At 57.5% G+C, this 23543-nt stretch overlaps 2 protein-coding genes across 4 annotated transcripts; one reads left to right on the top strand and one right to left on the bottom strand.

The window, feature by feature from the left end:
- Window positions 1-6385: 6385 nt before the first annotated feature.
- SPRN (shadow of prion protein) lies at window positions 6386-10067 on the top strand. The gene is made up of 3 exons (XM_065923618.1): window positions 6386-6584; window positions 7344-9426; window positions 9934-10067. The coding sequence occupies exon 2, from the start codon at window positions 7360-7362 to the stop codon at window positions 7789-7791; it is 432 nt and encodes a 143-aa protein (XP_065779690.1). The 5' UTR covers window positions 6386-6584; window positions 7344-7359; the 3' UTR covers window positions 7792-9426; window positions 9934-10067.
- Window positions 9918-22642, bottom strand: MTG1 (mitochondrial ribosome associated GTPase 1). Of its 3 annotated transcripts, none has more exons than XM_065923617.1 (11): window positions 21397-21506; window positions 18925-20527; window positions 18769-18840; window positions 16611-16691; window positions 16074-16130; window positions 15782-15872; window positions 14581-14642; window positions 14230-14326; window positions 13933-14014; window positions 10925-11037; window positions 9918-10723 (listed from the first exon to the last, which is right to left on the bottom strand). In XM_065923617.1, exons 2-11 carry the CDS (start codon window positions 19066-19068, stop codon window positions 10590-10592), a joined length of 933 nt encoding a protein of 310 aa, XP_065779689.1. In that variant the 5' UTR covers window positions 19069-20527; window positions 21397-21506; the 3' UTR covers window positions 9918-10589. The 3 variants fall into 3 exon arrangements, with proteins under 3 accessions (XP_065779689.1, XP_065779688.1, XP_065779687.1); XM_065923615.1 differs by lacking the exons at window positions 18925-20527; window positions 21397-21506 and adding exons at window positions 21541-21605; window positions 22460-22642 and having other exon boundaries at window positions 9920-10723; window positions 18769-18873; XM_065923616.1 differs by lacking the exon at window positions 21397-21506 and having other exon boundaries at window positions 18925-21378.
- Window positions 22643-23543: the final 901 nt, after the last annotated feature.

Raw genomic sequence — 23543 nt, 5'->3', positions numbered from 1 at the left:
CACCAGCAGCAGGAGGAGGAACTTCAAACCCTCCCCACCCTGTCATCTGCTCACCGCCACCAGCCCACGCACCAGGTGGGCCCCAGCTCTCTCCCACCAGCACAGCCAGCGAGCTCGTCTCCTCCCTCCTCACTCTGAGACACAGTAGCAGCAGGCAAACACCAAAGGCGCCAGCTGCTGCTCTCAGGGAACTTCAGCACCAGAGCCGGGGACAGCTCCTCAGCCCAGGGTGAGCTGGACTCGGCTCTCTGATGCATTTTAAAATTGCTCTCTGGTTCTTCTCACAATTTCCCTCTTCTCCATCACATTCCCGGTCTTGTTTCTCTCCTTGCACGTGTACAGGCCCCTGCCTGTACAGGCTTTCTGCACTGGGCTGTCTTCTGTCTAGACTGCTTTGTCACCATGGTGTCTGCGAGCTCTTATCTGGCACGGTGAATCCCTCTTCTTTGAACTGCTTTTTCAAAATTTGCTTAAATTTGACTTTTATCCTTTTGTATGAGCCCCTGAGTTCCTTAGCTTGCTTGGGCTGCCATAACAAAGCACCACAGGGACGTCTCTGGCAGTCCAATGGTAGGCTCTGTGCTTCAATCCTTGGTTGGGGAGCTAAGATTCCACAAGCATAAGGCACAGGGAAAAAACAGTACCACGAACAGGCTGGCTTAGACACCAGAAATTCATTTTCTCACAATTCTGGAGCCTGGAATCTGAGACCAGGTGTCAGCAGGGTTGGTTTCCTCTGAGGCCCGTGTCCATGGCTAGTACCCAGCCATCCTCATGTGGTCATCCCCGGGTGCATGTCTGTGACCCAATCTCCTCTTATCTCCACTTACAAAGACACAAGTCACATTGGGTCAGGACCACTGATGACTTCATTTAACCTTTTCTCACCTTTATAAAGATCCATCTCCAAATATAATCACATCTTAGGTGCTGGGGACAGGACTTCAAAATATGAACAGTGGGGCCACAATTCAGTCAACAGTAGGCTGCTTTAAGAACTGCTGAGATTCTTACTGGAGCTGCATGGAGTTTAGGGGTGAGTGTGCAGGAGGCCCAGGCGTGGCACCCAGCTGTGCTGCCTCTCTTTCTCCCTTGTTTATGCAGGTCTTCCTTTATGTTCCTTAAAGATCTGTTTATTTTTGCCATAAAGATCCTTTGCATTCTGGGAGGTTTTTTATAGAGTGCATTGTTACTGTGGATGGCATTTTATTTTCTACTATTTCTTGTTTTGGTAGAGACTTTCTGTTTTATCTGCCATCAGACACTCATGTGGCTGCAGTCATAAAATATGCAGGTAGCAATCTCTTGAACCAACGGGGACAAGCAGTCAAGCTGTGGGCACTGCAGGGCCAGCAGAGCGGCCCCACTGAGGATCCTGGACCCAGAACGCCCCTCCCCACCTTCCACCTACCTTCTGGCCTGCGTGTCCAGCCTGCAGTCCTCAGAGGGCAGCAGCAGCTCCCAGCAGCTCCCAGCACCAAGGTCACAGTCCCGAGTGGGGTAAGGGGTGGGGAGACGCGCAGGCTCTGCTGGCCCCTCCTTGGGAAGCAGAGCCCCACCCAGCACCCTCAGAGCACACTCTGGTTCCCCAACTCTGCCCAGTAGAGGATTCCCCAGTTCAAGGCATTGGGGGTGAGCAGTCACCCACAGAGTCCACAGCTTCTTCAGGGCACGGCTGTCTCCTGGGTTCAGGCCTGTGATCAACAGAAGTGGTGAAGGTAGGAAGCGTTCCTTGCTCATATTTTTTGACAAAACATATTTAAAGGCTCTCCACTAAATATGAAATCTGCTGAGGGTTTATCTGAAATACAGCTTTAATCAAGTTTAAAAAGTCATTTCTATGACTAGCTTTCTTGGCCTTTTTCCCCACAAATGAATGTTGATGGAAATCAAATCAAATCACATAACAATGTGTAAGTGTATCAAATCAACGTGTTGGACATCTTAAACTTACAAAATGTTACGTGTCAGTTCCACTCAGTTCAGTCGCTCAGTCATGTCTGACTCTTTACGACCCCATGAACCGCAGCACACCAGGCTTCCCAGTCCATCATCAACTTCCGGAGTCCACCCAAACCCATGTCCATTGAGTCGGTGATGCCACCCAACCATCTCATCCTCTGTTGTCCCCTTCTCCTCCTGCCCTCAATCTTTCCCAGCATCAGGGTCTTTTCAAATGAATCAACTCTTCACACCAGGTGACCAAAGTACTGGAGTTTCAGCTTCAACACCAGTCCTTCCAATGAACACCCAGGACTGATCTCCTTTAGGATGGACTGGTTGGATCGCCTTGCAGTTCAAGGGACTCTCAAGACTCTTCTCCAACACCACAGTTCAAAATCATCAATTCTTCTGCACTCAGTTTTCTTTATAGTCCAACTCTCGCATCCATACATGACCACTGGAAAAACCATAGCCTTGACTAGACGGACCTTTGGAGGCAAAGTAATGTCTCTGCTTTTTAACATGCTGTCTAGATTGGTCATAACTTTCCTTCCAAAGAGTGTCTTTTAATTTCATGGCTGCAATCACCATCTGCAGTGATTTTGGAGCCCAAAAAAATAAAGTCAGCCACTGTTTCCATTGTTTCCCCATCTATTTCCCATGAAGTGATTGGACCAAATGCCCTGATCTTAGTTTCCTGAATGTTGAGCTTTAAGCCAACTTTTTCACTCTCCTCTTTCACTTTCATCAAGAGGCTCTTTAGTTCTTCTTCACTTTTTTATGTGTCAAATATATTTCAATTTTTAAAAAAGACATTTAAAAATTAAGAAAATGCTCTTTTTGGCTCAGGCCTTTGGCATATTTTCGTCCTGCTGGGAAGCTCCAAGCCACTGATGAGACCAGAAAGGGCCTGATAAGCAGGACCAGAAAACGCAGGGCGCAGCGAGGGCCGCCCTCACCGAGCTCCTGCACAAGGGAACTGCGCTCCAGACAGCGGGGGCTGAAGTCGAACAGCCAGATTCTGCCTTCAGGACGCGTGTCAGGGTTCAGTTAACGAAGAATCGCAAAAGAACTCAGCTTTTATACTTAATGGTGGTTGTTTGATTTTATTGAGGAAAACGATGAGGGGCTGGTTGCTAGATTTCGTCACAAAGGTCATGCTGTTGGTGACATTACTGGAGTCGGCTTGAAGTTCATCAAATAGCCAACACCTCTCTTTTGGCCTTAACTCAACATTCACAGGAGAAGGCGATGGCACCCCACTCTAGTACTCTTGCCTGGACAATCCCATGGACGGAGGAGCCTGGTGGGCTGCAGTCCATGGGGTCGCTAAGAGTCGGACAAGACTGAGCGACTTCACTTTCACTTTTCACTTTAATGCATTGGAGAAGGAAACAGCAACCCACTCCAGAGTTCTTGCCTGGAGAATCCTAGGGACAGCGAACCTGGTGGGCTGCTGTCTATGGGGTCACACAGTCGAACACGACAGAAGCAACTTAGCAGCAGCAGCAACATCCAAAAAACTAAGATCATGGCATCCGGTCCCATCACTTCATGGCAAATAGATGGGGAAACAATGGAAATATTTAGAGACTTTATTTTCTTGGGCTCCAAAATCACTGCAGACAGTGAGTGCAGCCATAAAATTAAAAGATGCTTGCTTCTTGGAAGAAAAGCTATGACAAATCTAGACAGCATATTAAAAAGCAGAAACATTATTTTGCTGACAAAGGTGCATATAGTCAAAGCTATGCTTTTTCCAGTAGTCATGTATGGATATGAGAGTTGGACTGTAAAGGAAGCTGAGTGCTGAAGAATTGATGCTTTTGAACTGTGGTGTTGGAAAAGAGTCTTGAGAGTCCCATGGACTGCAAGGAGATCAAACCAGTCAATCCTAAAAAAAAATCAGTCCTGAATATTCATTAGAAGGACTGATGCTGAAGCTCCAATACTTAGGCCACCTGATGCAAAGAACTGACTCACTGGAAAAGACCCTGATGCTGGAAAAGACTGAAGGCAGGAGAAGGGGGCAACCGAGGATGAGATGGTTGGATGGCATCACTGACTCAATGGACATGAGTCTGAACAAGTTCTGGGAGATGATGAAGGACAGGGAGGCCAGGCGTGCTGCAGTCCATAGCGTGGCAGTCACACACGACTGAGCGACTGAACATCAAAAACAAAGGAAGGAGAAAGGACCAGGATCCTGTGTTGATAGTGAAGGCACGATAGTAATACATTTTCATAGTCAAAAAACCCAAAAAACCAAACATAAGAGAAGTGAAATGTGCTGTCTTCTTTTTCTGAGAAAACCATGAGTGCTCTTCTCCCTTTGTGCAGCAATAGGCAAAGTGTGTCCACAGACAAAACCGCCTGGACCTGAGCGGTAGTGACCTGCTTTTAATGTACTGTTGGGCTCAGTGGCTAATATTTGTTTTTATGTTTTGATTTTTTGGCCATGAGACATGTGGGATCCCAGGTCCCCAAATAAGGGTCGAAACTTCACCCCTGCATTGAAACGCAGTCTTCCCACCAGGGAAGTCCCAGGGGCTAGTATTATATTTGAATTTTTCACGTTAATACTTAAACATAAAATAGTCTACATTTTTTCCTATGCTTCCCTCACATCTCTTAACAGAAAAGGCTTAGGGCCTTGTGAAAGGGTTCATTAGCCTCACTCCACGGCTCCTCTTACAGAGTGCCCTTGACTCTCCTCCGAAGCAGGAGTCCATCCGACTCCGAGTCCAAAACTATGCCCTTTCTCTTATACCTGCCGTCTTGTTGCTGTTCATCCAAACAAATGTCCTTCACTTTGTAATTCGGCTCTCCTGCTGGCTTTCTGCAACCTTGTTCTCTTACTTGGTCTTGACTTTTGTCACAGCATCCTGTTCTTATACAAACACAGTATCTCCCTGTCTTTCTGAGCCTATGGATTATTTTTGCTTTTTTAGGTTTTTCTCTAATTCCTCAAACTTGTTGAGCCTTTTCCCCCTTTTCTCTGCTGTGGTCTTTATTGTGTTGCAGACTTTCCTCAAATGTCTGATAAGCGCCGGCTGCCATTTAGGCTTTCACACGACGGCTGTCTGGGAGGTGCCGGGAGGACCCTTGAGCACGAGGGGCAGGGATGTCCCTGCGCTGGGGGCCTTCCGAGCGCAGGTGGCAGGGAAGGTGCCCAGTGTCAGCTGCGGCACTGGCCGACGCGAGAGGCCGGGGGTCACAGGCCCCTCACTGCCTCCGGGCCCACCCGCCCGCTGCGCTCCAGGCTCCGTGCAGTGCAGCCTGTGAGCAACCGCCCCCGACTGGCGGTGCCGCAGGAGAGGGGCCAGGCCCGGGCCTGCCCTGGGGAGCGGGTCCCTGGGCCAGGAAGGCGCGCCACGTCTGCTCCCAGGGCCGGGAGGGGGCAGTCACAGTCAGACTCCATGGGCGAAAATAAGACAAGGTGGGCTCCCAGGGGACACGCCGGAGCGGGGGAAGGGCGCTGAGGCCCCACGCGGCATCCTGATCCCGTCGGAGAAGTGCCCTTGTTTCCTGGAGGTGAGCAACTCGCTGCGGCTGTTCTGTGCGTGGGACCCGGGAGTCCACCAGAGGATGCGAGCTGTGGACGAGCCCCGCCCCTCCCACCGCATCGCCACAGCAGCCCGAGGCCTGGGGCCAGCAGGCAGCTCTCAGCCGCGGCCCTTCTGGCCCAGGTGGCATTTGAAACCAACAGGACCTGAGCCTGCCCAGGACAGCGTGGGACGCGGCTGAGCCTTCAAGGACCACGAGAATCTGATGGAAGTGTAGAGAGATGGTGTCACAGAGGCGCTCTGCATCCCAGGGGGAGGGGGGGGGGGGGCTGTGTGAGAGGGCGGGTGTCCCCAAGGGGAGCGGCTCCGCGGGGGAGGCTAGAGTCTGGGGTTGGGAGCGGGCGGGGAGTAGACTCGAGAGCAGACAAACTTTGGGAAGCAAATCGGAGCCAGGCCCAGGGGTCCAATCCGACGGGCCCTGGAGGCGCGCTAGCGGGAGCAGGCGGGTTACAGGCGGTGGGGCCGCCTGCGGGGCCCTGGAGGAGCCTGAGCAGTAGCCCCTGGAGGCGGGAAGAGAGGTCCCGGCGCCTCTTTCCCAGGCCTGGAAGGGGGCCTGCTAGGGCCGGTGCTGCTCAGGGTCTGGGACGCCCTGGAGCCCTGGCGAGCGGTCCTCTCCTCTCTGGAGAGGAGCGCGTGTGGACACACCCCCCGGAAACGGATGGAAAGAGGAACTGGAGAGGGTGTGGGGGAGATGGGGCTTGAAGTGGCGGGGGACGGAGTGTGCGAAGTTGGGGGGAGGACAGATGCGGTGGAGCTGGGGGAGCGAGGTGCTGAAGACAGCGGGGCCGACTGGTATTGGCGGACCAGTCAGGATGAAGGTGCGCAAGGGATGGAGGACCGGGCAGCGAGTGAGGGGGTGCTGGGCAGAGGGGGGCTGCGCCTGCGAAGGCCCGCCCCTATCCCCTCCCGCCCTTCCCGGGGATGAGCCTCCGCGTCTGCCCGCCCCACGCCGAGGGCGGAGGCCGCACGCACAAACCCGCTCCGCTCGGCGCCCGCCGGGTCTCCGCCACAGCCCCCATCCGCTCGGGCCGCAGTCCTCGGAGCCGCCGCGGTTCTGCCCGAGGCCCGCGGCTGGTAAGGCTGGGGGGGTTGGGGTGGGGGTGGGGGTGTGTCTGAGGCCGGGAGGCGGGTGGAGCCGCCGCCCGGGGGTCGCCTCCGGTCCCCCCGCCCAGCTGCGAGCCAGGCGGTAGCGGGAGGGGTGAGCGCGAGGCAGAGCGGGCGGGAGGGGGCGCCAGACTGGACCTCGCCCGCGGGGTGGGGCTCGCACCCCGTCTCCGGCCCCGGAGCCCCGGGAGGGGCCTGGGAGAGCCGACCGAGGCTCCCTGCTGGCCCCTCTCCAGACCCTCACCTGCTTCCTTCGGGCCTCGGACCTAGAAACGCAGCCTCACCCCAGTGGCCGGTGGGCCTGCCAGCCCTGGAGGCCCGAGGTGGTCCTTCTGGAGCGGCCCACACATGGAACTCCCTCCCCAGGCCTGAGCGCCCTCAACCGCAGGGGGCTCACAAGCCCCATTCTCTGCCCCGACTCCACGCCCCACACAGAATAACCCCGCTGCAAAACCCTCACCCCCAACCGCCTCTTCCCGGCTATTGAACAAGACCCCCATCCCCGCCCCAGGCCCCAGGCCCTCATCCTCAGGCAGGCCTCCCCCCAACCCACTCCCCACTCCTCCAGCAGTCGAGGCCCCCAGGTACCACCCAATGCTGAGCCCGGCCCTGCCCCTTGAGCCCCTTGTGCCCAGGCCCCGAACGCCACCGCGCCTCCCAAGTCCCCTGTCCCCAGGTCCTGAGCGCCCCGTCCTCACAGAAGCTGAGGTCCCCTCCTCCGTCCTGCAGGTTCTGCTCCAGGAACATGAACTGGGCGGCCACCGTGTGCTGGGCTCTGCTGCTAGCGGCCACCTTCCTCTGCGACGGCAGTGCAGCCAAGGGTGGCCGCGGTGGGGCCCGTGGCAGCGCCCGGGGTGGGCGCGGGGCCTCGAGGGTGCGTGTGAGGCCAGCGCCCCGCTACGCGGGCTCCTCGATGCGCGTGGCCGCGGGGGCGGCGGCGGGGGCGGCGGCGGGCGCAGCCGCAGGCCTGGCAGCGGGCTCGAGCTGGAGGAGGGCCACGGGGCCGGCGGAGCTCGGCCCAGAGGATGCGGAGGACGGGGCACCTGGTGGCAACGGGACGGAGCAAAGTGTCTACAGCTACTGGGCGTGGACCTCGGGCGTGGGACCCACAAGCCACAGGCACCTCTGCCCACTGCTGGGTGGAACCCTGGGCGCCCTGCGGCTGCTGCGGCCCTAGGCTGGGCTGGGCGCTTCCGGCCAGAGCTGCCCCCAGCCTGTGCCCTCCTCCCAGGCCCCGCAGCCGCCTTAGAGGCTACCCAGCCCTGATCGCCCCTTCCCTCCCCTGCCCACAGCCAGGAGCCTAGAGCAGCAGCATCGGCAGCTCTGGACAGTCTGCCCAGAGCTGTGACACCTCCCGCCCGACCCCCTCCCCACCTCGCACCCTCCCTGGGGGGCGCCCCGCAGTTCCAGGATACCCTGCCTCCCGGCTGGGGTTAAAGTCCCGCCTGAGCCAGGACGGGAGGTGTCCTGCTGTTCCCGCACTGGTCCATGCTGGCCGGCGCCCACCACTCCACAGGCTGTTCAGGTCACCCCAGCTCCTCTGAGCCCACCCTGGACACTTGAGAGCTGTGGGCAGTGGTGACCACTGGGCAGGGAGGCGGGCCCTCAGGCTGGGCTGGTTCTGCCACAGCCGAGGACATGGTGCCCCCCGTCCCCCAACAGAGGCAGCCCCAGGGACTGAAGGACTTGAGGAAAAGCGCTGGTCACACATCCAAAAAGGAGAGAGGTACGTCTGTGGATCTGTGAGCCCAACATGGCCCATTCTCTGGACACTCCCAGAACACCCTCACCCAGGGCCTGCCCAGAGCCCTGCCCTGCCTGTGGACCCAGGGGCCACAGCCTTCTCTGGGCAGACATTGCAAGATGCACTGCTGGGGGAACCAGGGGAACACAGCCCACAGCGGCCTCCGAAGACGCAAGGTTTGCCTCTGGCTCCCGACGCCATGTTGGGCGTCTCAGGTGCCTTTCCCTCCAGCTGCCAACCTGCTCCACAGGCGTGGGCCCAGCCTGGGCCCAGGCTCGCCTGCCCGTCCTCTGGCTAGAGGAGCCCCCGGGCCTCGCAGGACAGCTCCAGCCCGGCTCCTGGTTGGTCGGGCACTGCTGCGGGTGTCGGAGCCTCGCGCGCCACAGGCCTGCCTCCAGAATCTGCCCTCGCATGCCCCGTGCTACAAGGCCTGTGCTCAGCTGACAGACGCGTGTCCAGACCAGCATCTCCGGGAGCCCTGCCGCCTCTGCCTTCCCAGCTGGCCCTCGGCTCTGGTTGCAGTCAGGGTCTCAAATTATCCACGGGGCCTGGACCAAGCATTTCTCTCCAAAGACCCAGGTGTCAAGCTACAGGACACAGCTCCCTGGAGCCTCCTGTGTCCACACTGCCAGCATTCTTGGGTGCGGTGCCCAGATGCCCTCATCCTCCCAGACTGAGCTCCGGGCTCCGCAAGACCAGCGGGGGGTGACTGAGCCCAAGCCAGGGCCGCAGAGGCAATGTTTGAAAGTCTTAAGCAGGAGGGCCCATCAAGGCAGCTCCTTGGTGACTCAGTTCTCCCTGATGGGCCGGGCTGAGCTGTGCTCAGCCTCAGACGCCCAGGAGGACACAGACTCCGGCTGGTCCAGACCCTCTTCTGCCTCTGCAGCATGCACCGCTAACAATGGACGTGCTGGAAATAGCACTCATGTCAAATGATTCCACTCCACAACGCAACTTCAGGAGGGTTTGGCATGTGCAGCCACACATCCCTGAACACTTCCCACCCCACGGGGCAGGGTTCCAGCAGGAAACAGGCGGCGCTCAGGGTGGACAGCCTCAGGAGAACTGGTGAGTGTGCTGGGCGGGGGGGCAACAGGACCTAGAGGGCCGCCTACAGGAAGAGGGGTGTCGTGGCAGAGGCTCCGGGAAGGTCGCACCACCACTGGACACAGAAGAGCTGGAACTGTGACCAGGTGCACGCCCACGCTCAGCACCCTTCCCTCCCCGCCCTCTTCTAGAAGTGCAGGCTGTGGTGGTGACCTTCCTGCCCCTCAGGCGTGAGCACAGCTACGCCTGGCACCGTCTCATTAGCTGGAAGGTGCTCAGAGGTGGCAGGAAGGCCTGAGGTCTCAACTGACCGCCCTGGTTTGTGCACAAGCCGGGCTGTGTGAGCAGATCAGCCCTGGGCACCAAGGGGATGGGGCTGCTGGATTCTGCCAAGGCTTCCCGGGGGGGAGGGAGAGGGAGAGGGAGAGGGTGTGTGTGTGTGTGTGTGTGTGTGTGTGTGTGTGTGTGTGTGTGTGCGCTTCAGTGGTGAAATAAACTCTGCTGCCAATAAGACCATCCTTATTGCAGGACCAGGACACTCAGGAAGCTGACGCACGAGCCCTTGGGTGCTGAGAAGTTCGTGTTGTTTTTCTTGGCAAGGGGCCCGCAGGTCTGCACAGTAAGAAGGCCGACCCCGCAGCCTCCTGTGTCCATGCTGCCGGCATTCCTGGGTGCGGCGCCCAGATGCCCTCATCCTCACAGACAGAGCTCCAGGCTCTGCAAGACCAGCTGGGGGTGGCCGAGCCCGAGCCAGGGCCCCAGAGGCAATGTGACGGCTTGAAAGTCTTAAACAGGAAGGCCCACCAGGGAAGCTCCTGGGCAACTCAGTCCTCCTTGACGGCCCCAGCCCAGCTGTGCTCAGAGACGGGCCTTTTAATTTAAAATCTTAAAATTACAGATGATGGTTTCAACTCCTTCTGAGAAAACACCAGCTTCTCCTTAGGAGAGGAGCTGAGAGACACAACATGAGTGAGTGTCCCCCGGGGCCAGGCGCACGGGACGCCCACCGCCCTGACATCCACACCCAGGCCTGTCCCTTGGGACCAGGGGCCGGCTGTGGGGCAGGAGGGCTCGGCCTCCTTCCTGGAACAGAGACCCAGTGTGGTGACCAGCGTGGGGACTCTGGGAGTCCAGCCCCAGCCGCGGAGCCGAGGCCAGGGGCCAGGCCCTCCCGCCAGGCCAGGTCACGGCTCCTCCGCGGGGCGGCCCTGCAGGACGTCGCGGTCCAGCATCACAGGGCCCAGCAGCCCGCTGCGGAAGGCCCGCAGGAAGTCGCGGGCAGCGGCAGGGTAGTCGGGCTGGATGACGTTCACGTCCCCTGAGGAGGCAGGAGGCGCCGGTGAGGAGGGAGCCCCGCGCGGGGCCCAGCCCACCCCCCTCAGGCCCACACAGGTGGGTGTCTGCACAGGACATTCGGGAAAAACACCTGAATTCACAAAAATGAGGGCATCGCAGGCTGGAGCTTCCTCCCCTCTGCCCTGGGCCCAACCCCCGCCCGGCCCGGGGCTGCCTGTCTCACCTGTGCCTGTCAGCACCTTCACCTTCTGGGTCTTCCTCAGCTTCACAGCCACCCGCTTTAGCACGCTGGTGATGTCATCACAGGCCTCGCCCAGGCCGTAGTGCTGCACGTACCTGCGTGCAGGCGGCAGTCACTGGCTCTCCGACGACCCCTTCGTGGGTGCCAATGACCGCCTTGCAGAGCTGAGGGCCTCACCGACACCCACCTTCCACGTGGCCACAGCCGGCTGCCCTGAGACCCAGCCACACACCGGAACCCTGGATGCAGCTGCCAGGATAGCTGACCATTCGAGGGTCTCCCTGCAGACCCTAACCAAAAGGGCCGGAGCGTTCCTGATGACAGTCCCAGGGCAGGAATACCCGCCACCAGCCACCCGAAGGTCAGGGCAGAGCTGCCAGGCACACACGGCGGGAGAACAGACCCGTCGGGGGAGAAACCCGTCAGCTGGAACCGCCCAAGATGCCAGAATCCAGAGAGACCCTGAATCAGTTATTAGAACTGCATTCCCTGTGGTTACAAAGCAAAGAACCCACACAGAAGACAATAAAAAGAAATAATCCAAATCTAATACCTAGAAGAAAACACTATGAAACACACACAGAGGAAATTAAAGCAGCTCGAACTCCACAGGGGACAGGGTGAAGGAGCTGGGGACCCAGCGGCACTGAGCTGGCCCTCCTGCAGCCAGAGCAGGTGACAGAGCCCTGCACCTGCGGTCAAAGCCTGGTGACAGTCCTGGGTGGACGAGGACAGCGGCTGGAATCACCAACATGTGACGCAAACTGCACGGCCTCGGGGGTGAGGATCAAGGGCTGAGGACAAGCACAAGAAACAAGAAGAAACCACGCCAGCGCCCAGTGTCATAAACTGCCCAAACGCTTGACAAAGAGAAACCTTAGCAGCCAGAGCGTCATACGTAGAGAACAGACCCTCATCAGAAACCGCTCCTCTGCAGACAGTCCATCCACTTAGAACTCCACCCACAGGGCCAACTCCCTTCAAAACGGAAGGTGAAATGAACACATCCTCAGACAGCAGCTGCACGGCCACCAGCATCACAGGAAATCCTTGACAGGGAGACGGCCCCAGAGGGCAGGGGGCCCACACCAGGCGGGACGTGACCTGCGAGGCCCAGGGCAGACCACCAAGACTGAGTCTTCACTTTACATCCATGTTTTCAGAAAGCGCAGCAGCATGTCTGCCGCAAAGAACAACACGTGTCACCAGACTGGCCCAGAGGCGAGGTCCGCAGACTGGAAAGGCCCTCAGGCCACACGGCGCTAACGCCACCCAGACATCCTGCAAACCCTAGAGCCACCTTCACCCACGTTCTAGGTCACAAGCTGACAAAAGGGAATCATGAAAAGCGTCTGAGGGACTTCCCTGGTAGTCCAGGGGCTAAGAGTCCGCACTCCCGGTGCAGGGGCCAGGGTCAATCCCTGGGCAGGGACCAGATCCCACAAGACACAACTAAGAGCAGTTCGCATGCTGTGACTAAAGATCCTGCAAGCTGCAACTAAGAGTTGGCACAGCCAAGTGAATTAAAGAGAAGGTACCTGACTAATCTAAAAAAGGCCGAAGAGAGAGGAAGAGAGGCACGAAGGACAGTTGGGACAAAGGCAAGATGACAGATGTAAACCTAACGTCAGTGACCACGTCAGACGTGAATGGTCTAAATACCTAAAATAAAAGGAGAAACGGTCAGACTGGGTGAAAAGCAAGGGCCAGCTACATGCAGCAATAAACATATTTTAAATGTAAAGACACACCAGCTCAAATAAAGCGACCAGGGAGAGGAACACATGAGGGAGATTTCAGAGCGGAGACTATCCTGTCCAGGATAAAGGAGGTCACGTCCTCAAGTCACCAGGAGAACACAAAGACCTCCCCGCGACACGGAGGCTAGAAACACGTGAGCAGGACCAGCGGTGGGGGGAGAGCCCATCTCCTGCCCACAGCAGTAACAGGAAGACAATCAGCAATGTGAAACAAGGGAGGAACACAGACCAGACAGCAATCAACAAAACAAAACCCAGAGATCAGAAAGTGGAAACCAGAAGCCACTTCTGTGGGGAAAACCAAAAACCTGGCCTGAGGTCCTCAGGGTCATAAAGGACGTCTCCGGGGCCTGCAGGACACACGCACGCTCGCCATCCTCGCTGGTGAGGGCAAACCGACTGGACATCTGCACTGACCGCCTGCACTGCCCACTGTGTGGACACGCGTGAGCCCAGGCGGGTGCCCAGCCAGGGGGCCCCTGCCAGGCAGGGAGGCTGCACGCGTGGCCCCACCAGGAGACTTCAGAAGGCGGCAGGAGGCAGGCGGGGCAGGGAGGGGTTTACACAGCAGCACAGGAAACGGGGGGTTTCCTGGACAGAGTAACGGCTTCACGTCACTTTGCCAACAGAGGTTCGTCTAGTCAAGGCTGTGGTTTTTCCAGTGGTCATGTATGGATGTGAGAGTTGGACCATAAAGAAGGCTGAGTGCCAAAGAATTGATGCTTTTGAACTGTAGTGTTGGAGAGGACTCTTGAGAGTCCCTTGGACTGCAAGGAGATCCAACCAGTCCATCCTAAAGGAGATCAGTCCTGAGTGTTCATTGGAAGGACTGATGCTGAAGCTGAAGCTCCAATACTTTGTCCACCTGAAGCGAAGAGCTGGCTCATTGGAAAAGACCCTGATGCTGGGAAAGACTGAAGGCAGGAGGAGAAGGGGACGAAAGAGGATGAGATGGTTGGATGGCATCACCGACTCAATGGACATGAGTTTGAGTAAACTGCGGGAGTTGGTGATGGACAGGGAGGCCTGGTGTGCTGCAGTCCATGGGGTCGTAAAGAGTCGGACACGACTGAGTGACTGAACGGAACAGATTCACAGGTGTACCCACATGTCACAGCGTAGCAGACTGTACAGATTAAATGACCACAGACTGTCTACAGCTCCTTGACAGTGCTGGCTTTCTAGTTATGTTTGGTGAGGACGGGGAAGAGGGCCCACCCCTGCACTCACCCCAAGAGCTGGTGCCTGTTGAGAGTATAGAGAAGGTAGTCAGCCAGGGTCTCCTCGCCCACAAGGTGGTCCAGTATGGTTCCTGGGAACAGGCAGCGGAGGGTGAGTGCTCAGCTTGCTCCCTGCCCTCTGCACCCCAGCAGTCAAGTGGGAGGAGGGCGCCCCCTCCAGAGTGGGCCAGGAGGCCCGACGGGCTCAGAGGGTGCCAGGGGTGTCACCCGTGAGCAGCCAGGCCAAGCACAAGCCGCCCAGCCTGGGGGCCTGGGAGCCTGCTGTGGGGGTGGGCGTTGGGCTCACCGCACAGGGCCAGTTTCAGGCCTGTCTCCACGCTTGGAATCTGAGGAGCCAGCACCCCGGGGGTGTCGAGCAGGAACATCAGCGGCCGCTCACACACCTGTGGGCAGAGGGGGGTCAGCTGGCCTTCTGCCTGAGGCTCAAGGAGGCCCTGGAACCTGTCCCCCAGAGTCGTCACTGCCACCAAGCTCTCAGCATCCCCACAGATGCCACTGCTGAGTGGAGAAGGAATAAGGGCAGGAGCCCAGCAGCCACCTCGCCCCAGGAGGACAGGCTCTGCCCTGATCCTGCATGCCCCTGGGATGGAAGACACCTGAGCCCTGGCCCAGGCTTGGCGTGAGGACAAGGCCCTACCTGAATCCTGGACATCACAGTTCTGGTGATCCCAGGCTCGCCACCCACCCTGGCGGCTTTTCCTGTGAGATGAAAGGGAGATGTCAGAGTCTGCCAAACCCCCAGGCAGATAAGGTAGATGAGCAGGGATGCACGGGGGAGCCTAGCAGGGCCCAGCGAGGCCACTGCAAGCAGAGAACTGCCTCCCAGGCACCACGACCCACTGACACGCCCACAGCAACTGGCAGGGCTGCCTGTTGGCATCGCCTTCCTCCCTGCAAGGCCGGCACCGCCCCGGGACCACCCACAACAGGCCATCCCTGGGGCCACTCCTGACCGGGAAGCCGCCTGTGCTCTCGACACTGGCCGCCCCGGGTCCCAGCTCAGGGCATGACCCTCCCCCTGTGCTGGAGCAACACTCTCATCCATCAGCGCGGACAGGTAAGCAAAATGTGCTTCGCCCACACAAAGGAGTGTTCCTCAGCCTTAAAAAGGAGGGAAATTATACCTCATGCTACACCATTGGACCTCGAAGAGTTAGGTCCATGAAATAAGCCCAGCACAGTTCAGATCCTGTGAGTCCAGGCTCAAGGCACCAGAGGATCAAATTCATACGACAGGAAGTAGACCCAAGGCTCTAGGGGGTCCGGGGGGCAGGCCCACTTGTGTCTGGAGACTGACAGGGTGAGGTTGCACAGCATTTAATGTACTAACACCAATGATGGCTTTAAAGACACAATCACAGGAAAATAAGCAATAGCTGACTGTAACTGTGCTCCAACTGGCAGCAGAAACAGCCTGAGGTGACGGTCCAGCACAGGTCTGTCTGGGGGAGGTTCCCAAAGGACACACTTGTGCAAAACTCGAGTCAACACGGCCTTGGCGTCAAACACCAACAGGTACGAGACACAGGCCCGAGAGCCCTCCCCAGGTCCCAGCCTGACGTCTCACCCACGTTTCCCACACCCCGAGCACAGCGGGACAGAGACAAAGCAACGGAAGGACAAAATCACCCACGTTTAGAAATTGCATATATTAAACATTTTAGACAGAAAACGAATGAAGTGAAAATGTATAAGGGGATGACTGTCTCACCAGCTGACTGCACGCCAAGCTGTCAGCGGGGCCTCCTGGTGCCAACAGCGCCCCCAGCGAGTTGGGGCCTCAGGCTCTGGAGGGTCATCCCAGCACGAGAATCTGTGCCTGCCCCTCCCCCAAGTACCTTTCCTGAGGTGCTGCCTCCGCAGGGAGTTGATAAGTGAGGACTTGCCCACGTTGGGGACCCCGATCACCATGATGCAGTACTCCACGTGCTGCAAGCGCAAGGGCAGGGGTTGGGCGCCCACCTAGCCCCACACCCCCACACGCCCGGGGCACCGGTGTGTCCAACAGGGTGAGGCCGCCCCACCCCACCTGCCGAGACCCCGCAGGGGGGACCCAGGCTGGGCTCAGCAGCTGGGCCTGGGGTCCCAGCAGAAGGGGCAGGCCCTCGGCCGGGCCGGCCCACCACCAACCTCTCCTCGGTGATAGCGGTAGCTGCTCCCAACCAGCTCCGTGACCATCGGGATGATCTGCAACCAACAACCACCAGGCACCGTCCTGTGGGAGCCTGGCCTCCCTCGGCCCCTGGAGGCGGGCGCTCCCACCGGCGTCCCACCACCGGCCGGCACGGGTCCACACACATCAGTCGCAGGCTGTGCTCTGGGGAGCTGTAAGGGTGGCCGGGGCCCTGCCCTGTCCTTCCCCAGGAACGAGGAGAGCCCGAGGGGGACAGCAGGCACTGCCATGCCCTCCAAAGACACATGACAGCGGCAGAATTCTCAAACCTGACCGGGAAAACAGGCACAGACCATCCACGGGCTCCTCCTACTTGGGACCGAAGACGGCTCTCGGCCCGACCCTGCTGTTCCCACCCTAGTCTGCCCGACCCAGGAGGTGACTGTGCCCCGAACCCAACAACACTCTGCTCCCTGCAGAAGCCCAGAGTAATCTGTGGTGTTTCTTTAACATTTTAAGCAGAAGCCTCAGAGCACAAAACAGAAGAGACCCACCTGCTTGACATTTTCATCCTTCACACAGTTGGTAAAAACAACATGTTTTAGGCCTTCTCTTTCTAAGTGTTGTAGAATTTTCTAAAAGAGACAAGACGTTTCCATTTCAAACACTAAATGAAGACATGGACAGCATCATAAGCTAAAGTCTGAGGATCTGCTCGTGGGCCAGGGAGGAGGCTGGGCCGCCGGGGCAGGTGGCCTGAGGGCACGTCGGGGGAGAGCAGGTCGGCCGCGGGGCACCCTTGCTCTGTGTGAGGACACGGTGCAGGGGCCACACCAGGTCATCCAAAATCACCTGCAGCCCTGGAGACGCAGCGTTGGTCTCCACTCAGTCACATCATGGCTCCTCTCCTCCCAACCAGCTTCCACAAAACAAGCTCCACTTAAACTTAGGTTTGAACCCAACTACGAAGTATATGGAATACTTTAAAAGCCCCAAAGTAAACTGAGGTTAATATGAACTTACTGGCCTTAACATGAAGCAAAATCACCGTATGACTCTTATTTTTACAACCAGTACTGCACTGTTTGAGAGTCCCTTGGACTGCAAGGAGATCCAACCAGTCCATCCTAAAGGAAATCAGTCCTGAATATTCACTGGAAGAACTGATGCAGAAGCTGAAGCTCCAATACTTTGGCCACCTGATGCAAAGAACTGACTCACTTTCTAGTGAGTCTTTTCTAAGACCCTGATGCTGGGAAAGATTGAAGGCAGGAGGAGAAGGGGACAACAGACGATGAGATGGTTGGATGGCATCACTGACTCGATGGACATGAGCTTGAGCAAGCTCCGGGAGTTGGTGATGGACACGGAGGCCTGGTGTGCTGCAGTTCATGGGGTCACAAAGTGTCACACGACTGAGTGACTGAACTGAACTACCTTGTTTGATCAGCTACTGATTTACTTAAAGGAACAAAAAAGTCACTCATAATTTCAGTTAGTTTTACTGATTTATCGTTTGCTGTGATGATGCAGATGAAGGTCAGGCCCACAAAGACTTCGTGAAGTCACAATGCAGGCTGCATACAAATCTGCATGGGACGCCCCCCTCCTAACCTGCAGAGGCAGACACAACCCCACCCCCCACCCCCCACCCCCACCGAGGGGCTGCTCCCTCCTGTCCTCCCCAGACTCAGCTGCCTCCTGCAGGTAAGATCCGACACCCCCATCAGGCCACCTAATGTGCCCATCACTCCACAAAGATGAGCATTTCGGAGCAGAAGCAATTGCTGGATGCTAAGACCCAAGTCTCAACTAAGAAAAGCAAGTGAAAGCTTGTGATGACAAGTAAGGACAGCTGCCCCTGGAGTGGGAGCCAGGGATCTGTCCTCGGGGCAGGAGAGATTCAACTAGAAGCCTGCGGGGAGGTGGGTTCGGATGGGAAATGCCTTTCCCTCGGGCACTCAATGAACAAAGAACCCTGGGGCTGGAGTGCCTGGGTTTCCCTGCAAACCTTGAGCTATAGGTCTGTGGATGGAGTTTAAAGAATTCAATGTACCACAGCCAACTAAGAAACCAGAACTGCTGCTGCAAAAGGAAAAGCTACACACACACAAAAGCTGGCTCGATTTCAAGATTCTGACACCTACTCTTTACATTTCTCTTACTCAGGGACATCACCCCTGGACACTGTGTCCCCATTCAGCAGGGCTCGGGGACACCCCCAGTTGCTTTGGGTCTCCCACCTTCCAGATCACTCGGGGGGCAGCAGGCAGCCCACAGCTCAGACCAGGGGTCTGGGAGGCCATGGGCCTGGCCATTGAGGACACTGGGAGCCACCGCTGCCACACCAAGAGGCCTCTGGGTTGGAGAGCACTGAGCAGGGTGCTGTTGACCCACCTCAGGAGGCAACTGAAACGTTAGCGAGTGACAGTTCAACAAGATGTAGGCATCCATACCGCAGCTGCAGCCACATGCCATATGCTCCCAGCCTCGAGGGCCCTGCGGCTGCTCTATGGAAGCACAGCTCCTCCCCTTGCCCACCACGTGGGAGCACAGCTCCTCCCCTTGCCCACGGCTGAACCCCTGTTGAAGGGTACAAATTCTTCTGTCTCTCGGATGACAGGTTAGTCAAAGGCTACTTTGCTAAAGCTGGCAGGCCTGGGCAGACGGGCACCACGTCCATCCAGAGATTCGGTCAGATTTGAGCCCTACCTGCTGCTCCTTCAGATCTGCAAGGTCCATTTTGTTGAGGACAAGCAAGTGAGGCTTAAGCCCAAGGGTTTCCTGAAACAGAGGGTTTCGGCCTGAAAGTGGGATGTGGCAAAATTAAGGCAAAATTCCATCAACTTGACCAGCCAATTCACATACTTTCCCCTGTCTTGTTATGCAGACTGGACCAGCCTGTAACAGGACACCCTCGGAAGGAAAGGACAGGGTGTTAAAGCCTGTCCAGGAGCAGGAGAGCTCCAGCCAGCCCAACCTCGAGACCAAGCCCGACCCCAAGTCCTGCATTCACTGACCTCAGGGCCACTGAGCCCCTGCAGGCCCCCCGACACGTCCTGTGGACAAGAGGCAGGGCAGCGGCCCTCTCGTGGCTTCTCAAACAGGAACGATGGCGGCAAAAACAAAGCTCAATGGAAGGTTTTGTGACTAGATCACTGTTTAGTTGCCAAAAGATCTGGTCACTCAGGACAAGTGCCTCCCATGAGTCCTAACCAATGCATGTCACGCCACCACCGCCAGCCCCAGGCGTCCTCATGGAGACCTCCAGTGAGCCCACCTCCTCACACCAGGGGCAGCCCCTTCCTATCTCCACCAGGGGCCCCCAGCACTCACTGTGACCCCAGCACGTCAGGAGGGGAGGTCTGTATCTGCAGGTCGGGAGTGCTCAGCCCTTCCCTGGTGCCTGTCCCCAGGAGTCCCGAAGCCTCAGCATGCCCCCGTTCCAGGCACCCAGTTAAGCCGCTGTGTCCCCACCCATACAACAAAGGGACGACAAAAACAACAACTTACTTTTTCGATAAACAGCACTCTGCCCTCAGAGGTTAACCAAGCCTGAGCTAATTGAGCATACTGAAAGCCTCCAGACTCCCTCGAGAGGCCGTCCTGGAGAAGTCAGGACATCCAGCGAGCAGAGGAGGACGGAGCGGAGGCGCCGCCCCTCGGCACACAGACAGCAACAGCAGGTTTCCTTGTTTTTCAGTAATCAGACATGCAATTGCCAGCAAGCCCTTCTGACTGGCACGAGATATTGTATGAACTGAAACATTTAGCCTACGGTACAGAAACTGGAGAGTTTTCTCAGAAATTCCAACTAGAGATGGTGATGACTTTCAAACCAACACATGTGTCTTACAGAGAGCCTCTAAACACAGCTCATGTAAATACAGCCAAAACAGGGTATGCAAAGCATGCTCATTACTGAGGGAGATGGTTCCCTCTTCCGATGCATCCTTTCATACAGGAAGAAAGCCTGGTTGGCAGCAACTTTCTAATGGAGATTTCATATCCCACCTGGAGCCTGCTACTGCTGTAGTGAGTTGGAAGGCGCGGCTGTGCCAGGCGGAAACCTGAGACAAACAAGCTACCTGTGTGCCAGAGGGGAGCTTCTGGGCCCCACACCAGGGATTCTGACTCACAGGCCTGGAAAGGGGCCTAGACATCAGTATTTTCAAGAGCCTCCCGGGGGAATTCTAATATGTAACAAGGATCGAGAACCACTGCTTTAAATGTCAGTAACTATGAGAGGCGACCCTGTTGGCCACCGTGGGGCTGACTGGACCAGAGCAGGGGCCAGGGAAGAAGGCAGATGAAGACGAGGTGACAGCCAGGAGTGCTTCTCGAGCCGTGCGCTGCCCGATGCCGAATGGCCTCCCCTGCACCACAGCTCTGCTCCCGGTCCCAGTGGGGCTGGGCAGTTCTCACCACCAGCTGGGGTCCTTCTGTTCAGCGCAGCTCTGACTCCATCTACCTAGAGACAGCATCAGACCCCACAGTCTGAGCTCAGGAATGCCACCACTCCTCACTTCAAATAGCAACTGCAGTCGAGGTTTGACAGAAAACAGCAAAATTCTGTAAAGCAATTATCCTTCAATAAAAAATAAATTAATTTTAAAAAATAGCAACTCCAAGTCCAGGTTGTCACCTGTCACTTCTGAACAACAGGCCCAAATCAAGGGTTCCCAAGACCCTTTCCTGGGTTCTAGCAAAACTAGTCTGGACAATGGCTCAAGAAATTGAGAGAAACATTTTATTTATTACATTATGATCGGGCTTCCCTGGTGGCTCAGGGGTAAAAAATCTGCCTGCAATGTAGGAGATATGTGCAGGACACCCAGGTTCAATCCCTAGGTGGGAAAGATCCCCTGGAGAAGGAAATGGCAACCCACTCCAGAATTCTTGCCTGGAAAATCCCATGGACAGAGAAGTCTGGCGGGCTACAGTCCATGGTGTCACAAAGAGTCAGACATGACTTAAATGACTAAACAACAAAAATGACACAACTCTGGAGTGGCCAAATGGAAGACATGTGCAGGAGGAAGGCTGAGAAAAGACGTGGAGCTTCCCCCCATGCAGGTGCCTCTGCCTGCATCTCCACCCTCTCAGCCATCAGGAAGCTCTCCCCACCCCCACCCCACAACAGCCTGCGTTTTATAGCAGCTTCATTACACAGGCAGGACAGAGTGAAACACTGGCCTTTGGTGAGTGAACTCAACCTCCAGGCCCTAAGGTGGGGGTGGCAGGGGTAGGACTGAAAGTTCTAATCCTCCCCATAGCAAGGGTGGTTCCCCCGGCAACCAGCTCCCCCCTTAAGTGACCAGGGGTCTTTTCCAAAATCACCTCATTAACACAGCAAGAGACACCTTATCACACTCCTCACTTTGGAAACTCCAAGACTTTCAGGAGCTCTGTGCCAGAACCAGGACAAAGACCAGATAGGTACTGCTTATTCTAAGTGAGGACGTCACCACCACTGAAGGATATCCGGGCGTCATGCACCTCGATGGTGCAGTCCACCAGCCTCAGGCTGCTCTGCATCTTCTTCAGCCCTGGAAAACAGAAGAGGGACGCCTCAGGGGAGGACGGGATCCAGGTCTTTATTACTGAAGCACAGTTAGTTGCTTTATGATGTTTTTAGTTTCTCCGGTACAGCAAAGTGAATCAGCTGTACATACACACTGCCCCTCAGCGTCCCCTGACTCAGCCAAGACCAGTCTTTCGAGCACACCCACAAACATCCCTTGTGGCTGGATCCCTTGTGGTTCAGACGGTAAAGAGTCTGCCGCAAAGCCGGAGACGCGGGTTCAACCTGGGTTCGATCCCTGAGTCGGGAAGATCCTTTGGAGAAGGAAATGGCAACCCACTCCAGTGTTCTTGCCTGGAAAACCCCATGGACGGAGGAGCCTGGACGGCTATAGTCCATGGGATTTCAAAGAGTCGGACGCTACTGAGCGACTTCACTTTCTTTCTTTCTTTTCCAACAACTCGCCTCCCCCGCCTGCTTCCCGCCCGCGGGCGCCCTGTCCCCCTGATTAGGGGCCGAGGCGCTGCGCAGGCCGCGGGCCGCCACCCTCACACCGGGTGGGGCTGGGCCTGCAGGCGCTCTTGGAGCCAAATTCTGAGGAAAGTAAGAACCTCAGGGGGTGCAGGCGAGAGACAGACAGCTCCATCTACGCCTCAAGGTGCTCAGGTAATTAAACAGCCGACTTCAACCTGGAAAGTGCTTTCCTACCCCTGCCTCATTCCGTCCCCAAATAACGTCCAGGAAATTGTGTCCTTTTCCAAGCAGGTGGGGACATGGGCTTCGAGCCGAGTAACAGGCCCTGCCGGCGTTAGCCCACGAGCCCGCCCCGCGCTGGACCAGCGAGGAGCCGGGGGAGCAGCGCGCCCCGCCGCGCCTCACCCTTTGCCATGTGGCCCGGAAACCAGCGAGCCACGTCGCGACCTTCCAGAGGGAAGCTCTCCCGCCAGACCGCCCGCCCGGCGGCGCACAGAGTCCGCGGAGACAGCCTCATGGCTCGGCGTCCCGGGCTCCGCGCACCACTACGGCCCGCTCCGCCCACGGACCTGTCCGCCCGGCCAGCGACCCCGCACAAGGGTTCCGGCGCTCCACGCGGCCGGCGCGGCCCGCGCATGCGCACGGCGCTGCCTCGGCCTGCAGGAGGCGCTTAGCGGGCGGTTACTGGGGCTGGGGACCGGCACGGGGACGGGGACCGGGGGCGGGGACGGGGACCGGGGGACCTGGGGCGGGGGCCCAGGGGACCTGGGGACGGGGGACCGGGGGACGGGGGGACCGGGGGCGGGGGACCGGGGGACGGGGGGACGGGGGACCGGGGGCGGGGGACCTGGGGACGGGGGACCGGGGGACCTGGGGCGGGGGACCGGGGGACCGGGGGACGGGGGGACGGGGGACGGGGGGACGGGGGGACCGGGGACGGGGGACCGGGGGCGGGGGCCCAGGGAACCTGGGGACGGGGGACCGGGGGACCTGGGGCGGGGGGACGGGGGACCGGGGGACCTGGGGCGGGGGGACGGGGGACGGGGGGACCGGGGGCGGGGGCCCGGGGGACCTGGGGACGGGGGCCCGGGGGACCGGGGGGCGGGGGGGGTGGGGACGGGGACCGGTGGGTCCCCTGGAAGGGCTTCGGCCCGGGCTACGAGCCAGGGGCGCACCCGCGCAGTTCCGGGAGTTCTCAGGGGTCCTCTTCATTAAATTAAAAATCTTGGTTCTTCCTTAACCATATTCTGAGTGACAAAATTTAATAGTCCGTTGTCAATTTGATCCTTTTTACAAACTTGGCTAAAACTTTTCAGATATTTTAAATGTAACTGACAAGTGTAAGATCCTCTTTTTCAAGTACTCTGGATTTTAATATACAAACCCTTTGCAAACACTGCAGTTCTGCTAAATTAAATCTCTAAATACAGTGAGCATGAAATTCTCTTCATTGCACCAATACTCGGTGTAAGTATAGTCAGATTTTAAC

The sequence above is a fragment of the Muntiacus reevesi genome, chromosome 2 (genome assembly GCF_963930625.1).
Source record: "Muntiacus reevesi chromosome 2, mMunRee1.1, whole genome shotgun sequence".
NCBI classification, from domain to species: Eukaryota; Metazoa; Chordata; class Mammalia; order Artiodactyla; family Cervidae; genus Muntiacus; species Muntiacus reevesi.
Note: the sequence above shows the minus strand (reverse complement) of the source record. Positions and strands in the feature narration are given on the sequence as shown.

Bases quoted from the DNA above. Each gene is read 5' to 3' on its own strand.
- SPRN (XM_065923618.1), top strand. From the start codon at position 7,360: ATGAACTGGGCGGCCACCGTGTGCTGGGCTCTGCTGCTAGCGGCCACC.
- MTG1 (XM_065923615.1), bottom strand. From the start codon at position 22,571: ATGAGGCTGTCTCCGCGGACTCTGTGCGCCGCCGGGCGGGCGGTCTGG. The intron at 16,692-18,768 runs GTAGGGCTCAAA...TGTCTCTTTTAG, and splicing joins CAGATCTGAAGGAGCAGCAG to AAAATTCTACAACACTTAGA. The intron at 14,327-14,580 runs GTAGGGCCTTGT...CTCTGCCCACAG, and splicing joins CTGTGATGTCCAGGATTCAG to GTGTGTGAGCGGCCGCTGAT.